The 18,567-nt window shown below is 40.3% G+C and overlaps 4 protein-coding genes across 4 annotated transcripts in view; 2 read left to right on the top strand and 2 right to left on the bottom strand.

The window, feature by feature from the left end:
* Positions 1 to 3,916: 3,916 nt before the first annotated feature.
* On the top strand, positions 3,917 to 5,248 carry LOC131977153 (integumentary mucin C.1-like; the record flags this gene model as incomplete). Its single annotated transcript, XM_059340357.1, has 2 exons — positions 3,917 to 4,036; positions 5,177 to 5,248. Coding segments are annotated over exons 1-2 (192 nt in total), but the record flags the coding sequence as incomplete, so codon positions are not given.
* Positions 5,249 to 5,743: 495 nt separating this feature from the next.
* LOC131977152 (salivary glue protein Sgs-3-like) lies at positions 5,744 to 7,357 on the top strand (the record flags this gene model as incomplete). Its single annotated transcript, XM_059340356.1, has 3 exons — positions 5,744 to 5,890; positions 6,413 to 6,557; positions 6,834 to 7,357. Coding segments are annotated over 3 exons (816 nt in total), but the record flags the coding sequence as incomplete, so codon positions are not given.
* Positions 7,358 to 7,626: 269 nt separating this feature from the next.
* On the bottom strand, positions 7,627 to 13,871 carry LOC131977151 (piggyBac transposable element-derived protein 4-like). The gene is made up of 4 exons (XM_059340355.1): positions 13,820 to 13,871; positions 12,655 to 13,769; positions 12,207 to 12,455; positions 7,627 to 7,641 (listed from the first exon to the last, which is right to left on the bottom strand). The coding sequence occupies exons 1-4, from the start codon at positions 13,869 to 13,871 to the stop codon at positions 7,627 to 7,629; spliced, it is 1,431 nt and encodes a 476-aa protein (XP_059196338.1).
* Positions 13,872 to 17,549: 3,678 nt separating this feature from the next.
* Positions 17,550 to 18,567, bottom strand: part of LOC131977976 (oxysterol-binding protein-related protein 1-like) — a 32,837-nt gene continuing 31,819 nt past the window's right edge. Inside the window, exon 29 of the mRNA XM_059341462.1 lies at positions 17,550 to 18,405. Within this exon, the coding sequence (XP_059197445.1) occupies positions 18,303 to 18,405 (103 nt within the window). The 3' untranslated portion in view covers positions 17,550 to 18,302. The remainder of the gene's footprint in view (positions 18,406 to 18,567) is intronic.

The following is an 18,567-nucleotide window of genomic DNA, read 5'->3' as shown; positions in this document are numbered from 1 at the left end:
AGGTTAATTTTAGCTTTAGTCATCTTCAGTGAGGATTTAACATGAAGGGAAATTAAAAACTTTTTTTAGAATTGTAGCATTTGCCAGGAATTATTTTAACATTGAGTCCCACATTTAAATTATTAATAGCTTAATAAGTGTTTTATTGTAATAGGTTTTTTTTAACCCCTACAGACTATGTGGTACATCTAAAGATGAGGTTAACTTCATATGAAGGGGTCAGCAATGCAAACATCAGTAATCTTGTTGAACAGGTATGTAAAATACAATGTGTAAAATCAATGTTTTGTGAAGTGTATTAAGCTAACATTAGCAATGGTAATGGCTATATTAGTAAAATATAAAGGGCCGGGTAAGAGGAATAGGATAGATGAAGTAATTTTTGTTCTCTGTGTTTCTATCAATTTAGTTTTTTCAACAGTTTATAGGTGATACGGCCTTCACAGTAAATGTCTTGAGGGTTAGTGTTGTCAACGAAACAACAGCTACCACTCCCATCAGCACAACTACAGCCTACACAACCAAAATTACAACTAGACCAGCAATTACCTCTCCCTTAACAACCTCTGCCATTATCATGAGAACAACAAAACCAACAACAGCTACACCCAGGACTACCACAAGAAAACCCATAACCTCCCCAACAATGAAGATCATATCAATGACTCCAATTGCCACAAGTACAATAGCACCATCCACTACAACGAAACCACTAACCACCACGATACAACCATCAACCACCACAACACGACCACCAACTACCACACCAACAATTCCATCAACCACCATAACACAACCACTAACTACAAAAACAACAACATTACCACCAAGCACCACAACACAACCACCTAGTACCTCAACATCAATACCAACAATCACCACAACGCAATCACCAACTACCACAACAACACCACCAACCACCACAACACAATCACCAACTCCAACACCAGCAACTTCACCAACCACCACAACACAACCACCAACTACCACAACACCAACACCAACCACCACAACACAACAACCAACTACCACAACAACAACACCAACTACCACAACACAACCACCAACTATCACAACAACACCACTACCAACCACGACAACACCACCACCAACTACCACAACACCAACAACCACAACACAATCACCAACTAGCACAACAGCACCACCACCAACTACCACAACACAACCACCAACTACCACAACAACAATGACTCCAATTGCCACAAGTACAATAGCACCATCCACTACAACGAAACCACTAACCACCACGATACAACCATCAACCACCACAACACGACCACCAACTACCACACCAACAATTCCATCAACCACCATAACACAACCACTAACTACAAAAACAACAACATTACCACCAAGCACCACAACACAACCACCTAGTACCTCAACATCAATACCAACAATCACCACAACGCAATCACCAACTACCACAACAACACCACCAACCACCACAACACAATCACCAACTCCAACACCAGCAACTTCACCAACCACCACAACACAACCACCAACTACCACAACACCAACACCAACACCAACCACCACAACACAACAACCAACTACCACAACAACAACACCAACTACCACAACACAACCACCAACTATCACAACAACACCACTACCAACCACGACAACACCACCACCAACTACCACAACACCAACAACCACAACACAATCACCAACTAGCACAACAGCACCACCACCAACTACCACAACACAACCACCAACTACCACAACAACAATGACTCCAATTGCCACAAGTACAATAGCACCATCCACTACAACGAAACCACTAACCACCACGATACAACCATCAACCACCACAACACGACCACCAACTACCACACCAACAATTCCATCAACCACCATAACACAACCACTAACTACCACAACAACACCACCAACCACCACAACACAATCACCAAACACCACAACAACATCACCAACCACCACAACACAATCACCAACTCCAACACCAGCAACTTCACCAACCACCACAACACAACCACCAACTACCACAACACCAACACCAACCACCACAACACAACAACCAACAACAACAACACCAACTACCACCACAACACGACCACCAACTACCACACCAACAATTCCATCAACCACCATAACACAACCACTAACTACCACAACAACACCACCAACCACCACAACACAATCACCAACCACCACAACAACATCACCAACCACCACAACACAATCACCAACTCCAACACCAGCAACTTCACCAACCACCACAACACAACCACCAACTACCACAACACCAACACCAACCACCACAACACAACAACCAACAACAACAACACCAACTACCACCACAACACGACCACCAACTACCACACCAACAATTCCATCAACCACCATAACACAACCACTAACTACCACAACAACACCACCAACCACCACAACACAATCACCAACCACCACAACAACATCACCAACCACCACAACACAATCACCAACTCCAACACCAGCAACTTCACCAACCACCACAACACAACCACCAACTACCACAACACCAACACCAACCACCACAACACAACAACCAACAACAACAACACCAACTACCACCACAACACAACCACCAACTATCACAACAACACCACCACCAACCACGACAACATCACCACCAACTACCACAACACCAACAACCATAACACAATCACCAACTAGCACAACAGCACCACCACCAACTACCACAACACAACCACCAGCTAGCACAACAACACCAATATCACCAACCACGACAACACAACCACCAACTACAACAATACAATCACCAACTACCACACCAGCAACTTCACCAACCACCACAACACAACCACCAACTATCACAACAACAACACCAACCACCACAACACAATCACCAACTACAACAACACAATCATCAACTACCACAACAACAACAACCACCGCAACACAACCACCAACTACCACAACAACAACACCAATCACCACAACACAACCACCAACTACCACAACAACAATGTTACCAACCACTACAACACAACCACCAACTACAACAACACAATCACCAACTACCACAACACCACTAACAACCACAGCAACACAACCACCAACTACAACAACACAATCACCAACTACCACAACAACACCACAAACAACCACCACAACACAACCACCAACTACCATGACAACAACAACACAACCAATCACCACAACACAACCACCAACTACAACAACACCAATATCACCATCCACGACAACACAACCACCCACTACCCCAACAACACCATCATCCACCACAACACAACCACAAACTACAACAACACAATCACCAACTACCACAACAACAACACCACCAACCACTACAACACAACCACCAACTACCACAACAACAACAACAACCACCACAACACAATCACCAACTACCACAACAACACCAATACCACCAACCATGACAACACAACCATCCACTACCACGACAACACCACCACCAACTACCACAACAACACAATCACCAACTACCACATCAACAACAACAACACCAACCACCACAACACAATCACCAACTACCACAACAGCATCACCAACCATCACAACACAATCACCAACTCCCACACCAGCAACTTCACCAACCACCACATCACAACCACCAACTATCACAACAACAACACCAACCACCACAACACAATCACCAACTACCACAACAACAACACCAATCACCACAACACAACCACCAACTACCACAACAACAATGTTACCAAGCACTACAACACAACCACCAACTACAACAACACAATCACCAACTACCACAACACCACTAACAACCACAGCAACACAACCACCAACTACAACAACACAATCACCAACTACCACAACAACACCACAAACAACCACCACAACACAACCACCAACTACCATGACGACAACAACAACACAACCAACCACCACAACACAACCACCAACTACAACAACACCAATATCACCATCCACGACAACACAACCACCCACTACCACAACAACACCATCATCCACCACAACACAACCACAAACTACCACAACAACAACAACAACAACACCAACCACCACAACACAATCACCAACTCCCACACCAGCAACTTCACCAACCACCACAACACAACCACCAACTATCACAACAACAACACCAACCACCACAACACAATCACCAACTACAACAACACAATCATCAACTACCACAACAACAACAACCACCGCAACACAACCACCAACTACCACAACAACAACAACACCAATCACCACAACACAACCACCAACTACCACAACAACAATGTTACCAACCACTACAACACAACCACCAACTACAACAACACAATCACCAACTACCACAACAACACCACAAACAACCACCACAACACAACCACCAACTACCATGACAACAACAACACAACCAACCACCACAACACAACCACCAACTACAACAACACCAATATCACCATCACCATCCACGTCAACACAACCACCCACTACCACAACAACACCATCATCCACCACAACACAACCACAAACTACAACAACACAATCACCAACTATCACAACAACACCACCACCAACCACTACAACACAACCACCAACTACCACAACAACAACAACACCAACCACCACAACACAATCACCAACTACCACAACAACACCAATATCACCAACCACGACAATACAACCACCCACTACCACAACACGATCACCAACTACCACAACAACAACACCATCAACCACCACAACACAACCACCAACTACAACAACACAATCACCAACTACCACAACAACACCACCAACAACCACAACAACACAACCACCAACTACCACAACAACACCACCAACCACCACAACAACACAATCACCAACTACCACACCAACAATATCACCAACCACGACAACACAACCACCCACTACCACAACACAATCACCAACTACCACAACAACAACACCATCAACCACCACAACACAAACATCAACTACAACAACACAATCACCAACTACCACAACAACACCAATATCACCAACCACAACAACACAACCACCCACTACCACAACACAATCACCAACTACCACAACAACAACACCAACAACCACCACAACACAACCACCAACTACAACAACACAATCACCAACTATCACAACAACACCACCAACAACCACAACAACACAACCACCAACTACCACAACAACACCACCAACCACCACAACAACACAATCACCAACTACCACACCAACAATATCACCAACCACGACAACACAACCACCCACTACCACAACACAATCACCAACTACCACAACAACAACACCATCAACCACCACAACACAAACATCAACTACAACAACACAATCACCAACTACCACAACAACACCAATATCACCAACCACAACAACACAACCACCCACTACCACAACACAATCACCAACTACCACAACAATACCAACAACCACTGCAACACAATCACCAACTACCACAACAACAACAACACCAACCACCACAACACAACCAACAACTACAACAACACCAATATCACCAACCACCACAACACAACCACCCACTACCACAACAACACCATCATCCACCACAACACAATCACCAATTACCACAACAACAACACCACCATCCACTACAACACAACCACCAACTACCACAACAACAACAACCACCACAACACAATCACCAACTACCACAACAACACCAATACCACCAACCACGACAACACAACCATCCACTACCACGACAACACCACCACCAACCACCACAACACAACCGCCAACTACCACAACAACACAATCACCAACTACCACAACAACAACACCACCAACCACCACAACAACATCACCAACCATCACAACACAATCACCAACTCCCACACCAGCAGCTTCACCAACCACCACAACACAACCACCAACTATCACAACAACAACACCAACCACCACAACACAATCACCAACTACAACAACACAATCATTAACTACCACAACAACAACAACACCAATCACCACAACACAACCACCAACTACCACAACAACAATGTTACCAACCACTACAACACAACCACCAACTACAACAACACAATCACCAACTACCACAACACCACTAACAACCACAGCAACAGAACCACCAACTACAACAACAACAACAACACAATCACCAACTACCACAACAACACCACAAACAACCACCACAACACAACCACCAACTACCATAACAACAACAACACAACCAACCACCACAACACAACCACCAACTACAACAACACCAATATCACCATCCACGACAACACAACCACCCACTACCACAACAACACCACCATCATCAACCACAACACAACCACAAATTACAACAACACAATCACCAACTACCACAACAACACCACCACCAACAACCACTACAACACAACCACCAACTACCACAACAACAACAACAACCACCACAACACAATCACCAACTACCACAACAACACCACCATCAACCACCACTACACAACCACCAACTACAACAACACCAATATCACCAACCACGACAGCACAACCACCCACTACCACAACAATACCATCATCCACCACAACAAAACCACAAACTACAACAACACAACCACCAACTACCACAACAACAACAACAACAACAACACCAACCTCCACAACACAATCACCAACTACCACAACAACACCAATATCACCAACCACCACAACACAATCACCAACTACCACAACAACACCAATACCACCAACCACGACAACACAACCATCCACTACCACGACAACACCACCAACAACCACAACAACACAACCGCCAACTTCTGCCCTTACAACTGCAGCACCAACAACTCTGGCCCTCACAACTGCTGTATCAACAACTTCTGTCCCCACAACTGCGTCACCTACAACTTCTGCCCCAATAACTGCAGCACCAATAACTCTGGCCCTGACAACTGCAGTATCCACAACTTCTGCCCCGACAACTGCATCACCCACAACTTCTTCTCAGACCACTGCTGCACACACAACTTCTACCCCGACAACTGCGTCACCCACAACTTCTGTTCAGACCACTGCTGCACACACAACTGCAGTCACCACAACTCTGGCTCCAACCACCACACCTACAGCCACCACAACTGCACCTACCTTACCTCCTGCTACCACATCTTCAAGTACCACAACAACACCACCAAGCACAACTCCCACATCCACAACCACCACACCTCCTAGCTCCCCAACAACAAATCCATCAGTCGCAACTACACCAGAAACTACTACACTTTCAAGCAACACGGCCACATCTGAAAGCAGCACAGCTGAAAGCACCACTACCACACCCCCAGCAACCTCACCAGCATGAGTAACAGGACACATGGAGACAGATGTTGGGATCTTGCCACATGGGGACTTTTGTTCATTTGTGGATTTGAACTGAAGTGAATGGAAATTCAGCAGCATTTTTCATTAGCCACTCAAAATGGACTTGGCAAAATCTTGAGTCCCCCTGCAAGGAAATAGCCAGGAAACTTTACTCCCCATGAATCCTGGCTCTACATATGTGTGATCACCTCATTGGTCAGGAAGACCTCTGACGCAGCATGGGGTCTACTGTATATAATCCTAAAAGTTTCACTCCTTCTCTTCCTGGAAGGGGACACAGGCCTGGATCCTCCAGAGACCAGATTCCCTCCTCTTTTCTTCTCCTCCTTCAGATCAGGTTTGAGGCTTCCTGTAGAGATCTCCCTTCAGAGATAAGAAACCCTGCAGCCATATGGCCTACTCTCCTCTCAAAAGTTAGATTAGTGAACGTAGGGTTCACTACAAGAGCCAGTGACCTCGACAGAAGGTCTCTCCATTGCTTCAAGCCAACAGAATCGAGCGAAAACTTAATTTGCAAGACATCCTGCTCCCAACGCCTTTCTTCATAATCCTTCCCGTTTACGGACTGGTATGTACTGGGCTTTAGACGAGATTGAACAAGCAAAGACTAAGCACACATTTTGACTTCTAATCAGTGATTTGGTTTATGTGCGTTATTAAAGTATCACTGGTGTAATATTTGTGTAGCCACCTCACTTGAAGTCGAATGTTACATTTTAGTCTTGCTTGACACAAACAAAGACTCATACTTGCACTCACTCTACCGACTCTAATCCCCCCCCATCCCCCGCACACACACACACACACACACACACACACACACACACACACACACACACACACACACACACACACACACACACACACACACACTTTCTCTCTCTCGCCTTCTCTCTCACCCTTTCACTGTAAAAAAATCTGCTCAGATTAGACTGTGTAGATCTCTATACTCTATAGATTGTGTGTTTTATTTTCTTTATATATTGCTGCAATATCTCCAAATCACCCAGAGAACCTGGATTACACTCAAGGTACAGGTTCAGTATTTTCTGATGAAGCCCAATCTTGTTTGGCTGGACTTTCATTATTTTTTTAAATATGGCCAATATTAAAATTTCGCTCGAAATGCTCACAGTCCTGAACTCAACTCGCATGCACAAAAGAAAAAAATCGTCACACATAGCATACTGTAGTATGGAAGTAAACAAGGAGGACCTGAATTCAGCATTTATGGTGCAGTATAAACTGTATATTGAGCTACTTCAAACTTGGCTTCAATGCTCTTACCTTTCTTTGACACTGCAGCCACATTCTCTTATTTTCATTTCCTATGCTTTAAAATACAGATCGATTATGAGTTTGTACAAAAGTTTCACCCCAAATAGTTATGATGTCTAACACCTCAATGTCCCTCCACTGGTTACTTTCATCACAGACATTTACATGTTTGTGTTTGTAGTGTGATTACTGTCAACCTCTGACACATGATCTAGATGGATGTAAAACTTCAAATGAATGAACAAACAATCAGACATGTAAGTGATTTAGGGCCAAATATGTATATTCTATGTATATTCAAATTACATATATTCTATGTAATTTGTGGCACTGTGATTTTTTAAAAACTGTAGATAAAAAATAAAATAAAATAAACTGTGGGTCACCTTTACCTGCAGTGTAGTGCAGTGTGTTCTCTCATTAACACTGTCCATGGAAAGAATTAATTGAAAGACTAAGCAAAGGCAGTAAATAGGCTTTTTGTTTTGACTTTTTGTCTGAAAAAATTATAGCCTGATATAGCCTATTTGGTACGGAAGCCCTGAACCGCAAGTGAAGAAATTTTTTTTTGAGATGTTATCTTGTTAATTCGAGATCATATCTCGTTATCTCAAGATAATATCTCATTATTTCGAGATAATACACATATGAAAAAAAAATATATATATTTTTTTTTACATAGGTGTGTTATCTCGAAATAACGAGATATTATCTCGAAATAACGAGATATTATCTCGTAATTACGAGATATTATCTCGAAATAATGAGATAATATCTGAAGAAAAAAAAATTTGGAAGATTTTTTTTTTTTAATTCTTATTTTTTTTTTTTTACATATGTGTATTATCTCGAAATAACAAGATAACATCTCAAAAAAAAATTTCTTCACTTGCCGTTCAGGGCTTCCGTAATTTGGCAATCATATGATGAAGTATTCTTTTTTTTAAATTGTGATTGTGGTCTTTGAAAAATGAATCCTTGCAATTTGATATTATCTCACAAGTTTTTTTCTGCAGTATTTTTGCAGAACCAACATGAAAATGAAAATTAATTTTAGTAATTTTCAATGATCAACACAGATGAGACTACAATGTTAATTCAGCTAAAACTGTACACCCCTATCTACAGCAAAATCAGCTTGAAAAAAAAATCTGAAATATACTATTTTGTGTCTGTCAGCTATCACTTCCTCAACTAATTGTGTGTCTAATGCATATCTGGTCTTTACACTTAACAAAAACAATGCAGACAGTTATTTTTTTTATTTTCAGGTAGGTTTATTTTTACATTAATTCCTACCACGCAGCAAGGCTCTTTGATTTTAGAGACATAAAAGTCTTTATTTGTAACTGTTAAAATAATTGATTATTCTCTATTTTGTTAAATTATTTGATTGCTTGATTTCTGCTTCTCTGTTGTTTGACTCCCTGGTGTCTGTCCCTGTGTCTGTCTCTGTTCTCTGTCTCTGTGCGTGACGCAGGTCACTATCAGGTCAGCCTTGGTAAATATCTATCTCTATGCATTTATATTAATCAGGCAATATCATTTTGATACAATGATTATGTTTGTGTGTTAATGTTGGTTTAGAAACTGTGATTACTTTGATTACATATATTTCATTTGCTTAAACTCATTAAGATTCTATGATCACAAAGAATATTATTGTCTGTTTCATATTTTTTAGACTTTTAGAATCCATGTAAGACAGTGAAAATCCTTTGACTCGGTAAGACATAATATCTCTGTAAGACATAACAAGGCACGAGGCTTTTGTTGAATGTTTTGGAGAAGAAGCCAGGTCAGGATGGCCTTGTTCGGGGCCAGCAAGATCGTATGCCCAGGTGGCATGACGTGCCCTTGTATTGATTAAAACTGGCGAATCAGCGGATGAAGAAGGCGGAACTTCCTGGAAGAAATCGACCAGCATGTTTTGTAAACAAATGTCAGTATTTTAATGGGTTCAGGGAGAGAGACGGGGTTCAGACTTCACGAACTGACACCCGTCTGTGTGTATCAGGGACATGGAGAGTGAACCCGGAGATCTCTGTATAATGCACAATTTTTTGACGTATTGTAATAAACTTCTGTTAAATTGAGAATTTGCACATCCTCCTGCTCATCATTTCCCCATCAACAATCTGCGCAGAAGAATGGTGAGGTTTTTTCTGTTGGTGACAGATTATTCAATTTTCAAGGTTTCCTCATGTAATTTTTCTAACATAACCCCTCCACATAATGTCACCAAACTGAGTAATATGTCGGAAAAACTATTTAACCCTCAGGGCCCACTAAGGACATTTTCAGCCATTTCAGAAAATTTTCCCTTTATTTTTGGCAATAATTTTGGATGTGTTGCTGCAAATGACATGATTTTTGAAAGAAAGATTTTTTTCTTGATATATTTTGAAATTCAAATTTCAATTTTTCTAATGGGTCAATAATACAGTGTGTACACACTTACTACCCTTTCAGGCCCTTTGGGCTGAAAATGTCCACTTCCAAAACACACTATAAAAACTTTATAGATTAATATTTTTTTCTACTTTTTTCTGCACAAACCTCTTAAACAACTTCCACCCTGCTCAAAACTACCAAACATTCAAAGATTTTGAGGATTTTAACCCTTTAAATGCCAGTTTGATTACATGATGTCACAATTTTTCAAAGAAAAAACACACAAAGCTGTAGTTATTTTCCATATAATAATTTTTTTTTCACTGGGGCTTTATTTTTTTTATCACAGCCTTTGATATGTCAAAGATTAAGAACAAAATTGATTTTGATGTATTTTTAGTTTTTGTGCAGTGTCAGATTTAAAATGTACTACTCTTTTATGGCCTCTTGAGGAAACTTCCAAAAACTGCTATGAAAATATCACTTATATATATTTTTTTCAAACTTTTTGGGTTTGAATCTTACAATCAACTTCAGTCCTAATCATAACTACCAAACATTCAATTCTATTTTGGGATTTTAACCCTTTAAATGCCAGTTTGATAAAATTATGTCACTGTTTTTTATGAAAACACACAAATGCCATTTGATGTAAGAACAAATTCCCATTTAATCACATTAAATCCACATTTTTTCAATAACAAATAACAAATAAGTTTTAAATGGAACACTGGACAACACTGAGAAGCATACAACTACTAAAACAAATCATTTTGTTTATAATAACATATAAACATATAATATTTTTCGGATCAACAAAACATGGAAATTGAATGAAACTGTTTCTAGGAAGAAAGGTGTGTGTGTGTGTGTGTGTGTGTGTGTGTGTGTGTGTGTGTGTGTCTGTGTGTGTCTGTGTGTGTGTGTCTGTCTGTCTGTCTGTCTGTCTGTCTGTCTGTCTGTCTGTCTGTCTGTCTGTGCACGCATGCTCACTCCTTCCAGCAGGACCTGCAGCAAGGGACTTGGTGCTCTCTGCAGGTTAACTTGTCACACCGGTTGCAGACAGTGCTTACTTTCCTTTTTTCACCTGTGCACAACCAGCAATGTCCCCTTCTGCTTGTGGAGGTGCTTGCGGTGGCGGCTGCCGATGCCTTTACCTTCATCACTACTGTAGCAGCAGCCGGTGTACGGGGTAGGCGCCGTCGCCGCAAGATTTCATCCAACACCAAGGATCTACCCAATTCCTCCATAAATAGCCTCCTCCTGTATGATTTCCCTTGCTTCCAGGAGGGATCAGTCGCAGTGAAGATCACGAAGGCATTGAAAGCGGAGACATCAATCATATTGCAGAAGAGGACCTGTGGCCACCGATGGGTCTTCCTCCTGCAGCTGTAGGTGCCAACAACCTACAAAAGACAAAGAAAAAATGAATACAATTATTCTTTCTTATTACAAACTAATTTGTCATTCATTCTTCATATTCTGTAAATTCCCAAATGGGCCTACTGAATGATCAACCAAAATAAAATAAAATCACTAAATATATCAAACAAATCAATTAATTGAATTCAGTCAGAAAAAAATAGGCTAAATAAAGGCTCTTACCTTGTCCAGGTTGTCGACACCTCCCTTGCAGTGGTTGTACTCTGTGATGATCACAGGTTTCCTCTTCTCATCGCCTGTCACAGCTGGCTCTCTGTGTTTGCTACTGAGGAGGATCACATTCTTCCCCCGTTTTGGGATGTAGCTCACTGCTGTGGTGTTCTTTGTGAAGGCAAAGAGAGAGGAGAGGACAGCTCTCGCCCTCATCTGCAGGAGTTTGGGCGGAAGCTCGGGCTTGTTCTTCCGAATTGTCCCGACCAGGGCGACTTTCCTCTTCAAAAGCTCCTGCACAAGTGAATAGGAGGTAAAAAAATTGTCACATGTGACAGTGAACCCTTCAAGCCCCTTTGTCATGTCCAGGATGACACGCTTGCCCTGGCCCACCTCCACAGCACTGTCGGCAGCTTTCCCAGTGTAAACCTGGCATCTCCAGGCATAGGAGGTTGCAACGTCGGCGGTGACCCAGATCTTGAGGCCATACTTTGCCGGCTTACTTGGCATATACTGCCGAAATTTGCAGCGGCCTCTGAAGGGGACAAGCTGCTCATCCACACAGACGTCTTCTTGGGGGTTGAAAAGCATTGGAAGCCGATGTGTCCACATCTCCCAGACACAGCGGATAGGGGCGAGCTTGTCCTCTCTGTGGCGGGAAGGTCTGGTCAGCTTGTCATCAAACCGGATGTTGGCGTTGATCAGCCTGAATTTTGAGTGGCTCATAGAAGCCCTGAAGATGGCACGGCCAGTGTGGTCATCCCAGAGGCTGCGTGTAGATTCACCCTTGGATCTGTACACTCCAGCCAAAATCAGGAGCCCGATGTATGCCTGAATATCTGTGGCATCAACATCACTCCAGTTTGCTACTGACCGTCTCCCCTGCAGGTTTGTCATCTGAACAATGATGCTGATGATTTCAGCAGTGAAAAATAAATCAAAGGAGGATTTCACGTCATGGATACGGGTGGTGGCATAGTTGGTAGGCCCTGGAATCAAACCTCTGCCAGGAGCAACGTAGCGCAGTGTCGCATCATTAGAAGGAAACCAGATTTGCCCATTTTTTGATGTCCACTCACTGACAAGATGGGCAGGATCCTCTGTGTCCTCCCCGCTCAAAGTGGAATCTTCAGAGGAAGATGACTCCACATCAGCGTCCTCTTCGAAGTTGATTCACCTTCTGAGGATGAGTCCTGCAGCTCGCTTGTGGTTAAGGGCTGCATCACCATTTCCCTAGCTTCTTCCACAGAATATTTTCTCTTCATCTTACTTTCTTGCTTGTCAGAGGAATAATGACCAGCCAGTAAAGCTACACACATTTATAGCTTTGACAGCAACCAGGTGCACATCAAGAAACTTTTTTTTATTATTCCTTTTTTTTTTAACTTTTTTTGTTTTCTCCACAGACCTCTTTGAAGTGCAGCAAGACCAGGGGCCAATGTTTTTATTTACTTGAAAGAGTGAATGCTTGGCTTTGTATGACATTATGCTAAAGAGACATTATCAAAGTATTCTGAAGTTCTACAATGAGGTCAAGCTGGGTCAAGTTGAAATTTTTGTCTGAAAGAGCAATATCAAAGAAAATGCCACGATAACACACTTGCACCTGTCTCAGAGATGAGCTCCCCACTCATTTAAATCTGACACTGCACAAAAAGTAAAATTGCATCAAAATCTATTTTGTTCTTAATCTTTGACATATCCAAGGCTGTGATAAAAACAAAAGCCCCACCCAAAAATTATTTATTATATGGAAAATAACTACATTTTTGTGTTTTTTTTCTTTGAAAAACAGTGACATCATATAATCAAACTAGCATTTAAAGGGTTAAAATCCTCAAAACTTTGAATAATTGGTAGTTTTGAGCAGGGTGGAAGTGTTTTAAGAGGTTTATGTAGAAAAAAGTAGAAAAAAATATTAATCTGTCAAGTTTTTATAGTGTTTTTTTGGAAGTGGACATTTTCAGCCCAAAGGGGCCGAAAGGGTAGAACATTTTAAATCTGACACTACACAAAAACTAAAAATGCATAAAAATCAAGTTTGTTCTTAATCTTTGACATATCCAAGGCTGTGATAAAAACAAAAGCCCCAGCCAAAAAATATTTATTATATGAAAAATAACCAAATTTTTGTGTTTTTTTTTCATAAAAAACATCAAACATTGTGCAATCAAACTGGCATTTAAAGGGCTAAAATGCCAAAAATGTTTAAACATTTGGTATTTTCCTGCAGGGTGGAAGTTGTTTAAGAGGTTTATGCAGAAAAAAGTAGAAAAAAATATTAATCTGTAAAGTTTTTATAGTGTTTTTTTGGAAGTGGACATTTTCAGCCCAAAGGCCCTGAAAGGGTAGAACATTTTAAATCTGACACTACACAAAAACTAAAAATCCATAAAAATCAATTTGGTTCTTAATCTTTGACATATCCAAGGCTGTGATAAAAACAAAAGCCCCAACCAAAAATTATTTATTATATGGAAAATAACTACATTTTTGTGTTTTTTTTTCTTTAAAAAACAGTGACATCATGTAATCAAACTGGCATTTAAAGGGTTAAAATCCTCAAAATATTTGAATAATTGGTAGTTTTGAGCAGGGTGGAAGTTGTTTAAGAGGTTTGTGCAGAAAAAAGTAGAAAAAAATATTAATCTGTAAAGTTTTTATAGTGTTTTTTTTGAAGTGGACATTTTCAGCCCAAAGTGCCTGAAAGGGTAGAACATTTTAAATCTGACACTACACAAAAACTAAAAATGCATAAAAATCAATTTGGTTCTTAATCTTTGACATATCCAAGGCTGTGATAAAAACAAAAGCCCCAGCCAAAAATTATTTATTATATGGAAAATAACTACATTTTTGTGTTTTTTTTTCTTTAAAAAACAGTGACATCATGTAATCAAACTAGCATTTAAAGGGTTAAAATCCTCAAAATATTTGAATAATTGGTAGTTTTGAGCAGGGTGGAAGTTGTTTAAGAGGTTTATGCAGAAAAAAGTAGAAAAAAATATTAATCTGTAAAGTTTTTATAGTGTTTTTCTGGAAGTGGACATTTTCAGCCCAAAGTGCCTGAAAGGGTAGAACATTTTAAATCTGACACTACACAAAAACTAAAAATGCATAAAAATCAATTTGGTTCTTAATCTTTGACATATCCAAGGCTGTGATAAATACAAAAGCCCCAGCCAAAAATTATTTATTATATGGAAAATAACTACATTTTTGTTTTTTTTCATAAAAAACATCAGTGACATTGTGCAATCAAACTGGCATTTAAAGGGTTAAAATGCCAAAAATGTTTAAACATTTGGTATTTTTCAGCAGGGTGGAAGTTGTTAAGGAGGTTTATGCAGAAAAAAGTAGAAAGAAATATTGATCTGTTAAATTTTTATCACCTATTTTTGGAAGTGGACATTTTTGTCCCTAACGGCCTGAAAGGGTAGTACATTAAAGTGGGCCCTGAGGGTTAAAAATACCATACACGGGCATAAATGTATTTAAACTTCAATAACACCATCTGGCTTGTATCTTTGTTTTACAGGCACAATATTAGTTAGACAGCAATAGTTCCACTTAGCTGAAACAGGAGCACCCACCAGCACACACACCCCTACCTTACAGTGCATGTTAACAACAGGACATACTTGACATCTAAACAGTTTTTAAAGGCATACAATTCAATGTGCTGTTCTAATTTTGACCACGAGATGGAGTACTTGCCCTGATATAATATGTCCCATTCTCTCAGGGCAGGTTTCTCTGTATGTGGTATCGCTGGTATCACTGTAACGTGGGCAGTACATGTCAGCTGTAATGCACTGACTTGGCTTGAATGTATGCCTGCTTTGACCTGCTTTGATAGGTTTCTGTGACCCTGAACAGGACTGAATGGGTGATGACTGAAACACATACACCAGGTTGCTACAAAAGTGACCCCTATTAACTTCCCATTACCACTGTGTATCAGCTAAAAGAGGTCTCACTTTTCACTTACCAGACGTGTGAAGAGGGGCAGGCTGCAGTCACATTAGCCTCAGTATAACAAAACTGCCCAGCAATCCCTGAAAGCCCTGAAAAACACAGTAATAAATTAAGAAAATAGTTAGAAATATACACTTATTTTTTATAATGAATGCTCAGTAAGTGAACAGTTACCATGTTTTATATTTAGAGCAACATGAAAAACACCTGCCTCAGGAGTATAAAATGTATTTAAAACACATATTAATTACCATTATCCTTATATGTGTAAGTTAGTTAATAACAACCCCCTTTAACTTGTCTTGTTAGTGTCTCCATGGCTGTCCTGACCTTACTCGCTAATGCTAGCCTAGCATGTTAGCGTGTGACTTAACCTTTTTAACCTTTTCAAGGTAATCAACACACACTAAGTGTTTATGCAGACACATGTCATTTGAATAAATATCAACCCCCTACTTCCTGAAGTTAGCAACAAAAGTTAGCAGTTTGCATTTAGTGGTGCCATCTAGTGACATATTTGAGTGCTGCGCTGAGAAAGTAACTAAGTCATTCATAAAACTTTAAATTGCATTTACTCAATATAAAGACGCACATATAAAAATGTGGGTTTCTGTTATCACCTCCCAAACTGCATGCAAAGTTTTTCATTAGTATTCCTGGCCATCTTGCACCATTCTCAACTCTTTGCATGCCTTCTCGTTTTCCCCTAGTGGATAAGCTATGTGAGACATTTAATTTCAGTTCCCCTCATTCACATGCAAATCACACTGCCATTCACACATATACTGACTGTTCCTCTGGGTTTCTATATCTCTTTCAGCCACTGAAAAGATAATCATCACATTAGATTACTTTTTCAGACTCTTCTGAACTTCCTCTTGCATCCCAAGCATACTTCACATAAATGGCAAAAACATATGAATACACTGAAGTGTTTTATTTCAGTTTTCAACAAAATACTTTCAATGCTCTTTAAGGAGGCAAAACGCCTTAAAATATATAGTTTCTACATAATGTGACCTTATGACCTCCATTCAACTTTGTTTAGTCTGTCTAACAGGTTTATATACACACACCGTTAAAATATTCTTAAATCTCTTCACAGAACCCATTTAATATTGATGTAGAAAATACAATGTGTGTTTTTGTTAGTGTTTTTTTCTTCTTCATTTTCTTTTAACAAGGCAATATACATCAGGACAACAACATCCACATCAATCTCATATTTACTGACTGCTAGTAGTTTTGAGTCCAGAGGGAATATTAATGACAAGGTGAGGTCACTGGTGCTTGGATTTGTTGTAAAGTATATATACAGATATTCAACAAGAATCAAAACATCATTATGAACATTTAAAAGAAGACAGATAAACATTGAAAACATGAGCCCCAACGTCTCTGTTGCACTAAAAGTTCATTATGAACAGAAACAAACAAGTGTCAGTGTAAATACAGTTGCTACAGTTAAAAGCATTGTCAAACAACTTTACATTTCATAATGTTTAAATATTGATTATTGACATTTTTCTGCACAATTTTAAAGTAGATTAAGGCCACACAGTTTAAATGTACTGTTTGCATATTGCTTGTATTTACTGTAGATATTCTATTTAAAAAGGAAAAATGCACCTCCATGCAAAGGACACTGTATGGTGCTTATTTCTCTCCGCAGTAAATGTCCATTAGTAAATGTCTGGCAGCTGGCTGTATTTCCTGTCCCAGTATCCACCAGAAAAGAGCCAGTCCTGGGCGCCTATATGAGGGTTTTGCCCCTGCTGAAACCACCTGAAAACACAATGAAGACACATCAGCATTCAATTTGAGTTCCTATCAAACTGACAGGACAGCAGCCAGAAAATCATAATTCAAACAAATCAGGGAAATCGAGGAGGGAAGGTCAGGCATGCTTCATCACAAGGTTATGGGTAATTTGCATCAGAGTTAGTC

This window comes from Centropristis striata, chromosome 9 (assembly GCF_030273125.1).
Source record: "Centropristis striata isolate RG_2023a ecotype Rhode Island chromosome 9, C.striata_1.0, whole genome shotgun sequence".
NCBI classification, from domain to species: domain Eukaryota; kingdom Metazoa; phylum Chordata; class Actinopteri; order Perciformes; family Serranidae; genus Centropristis; species Centropristis striata.
The sequence above is the reverse complement of the archived record's forward strand: the minus strand, read 5'-3'. Positions and strand labels throughout refer to the sequence as shown.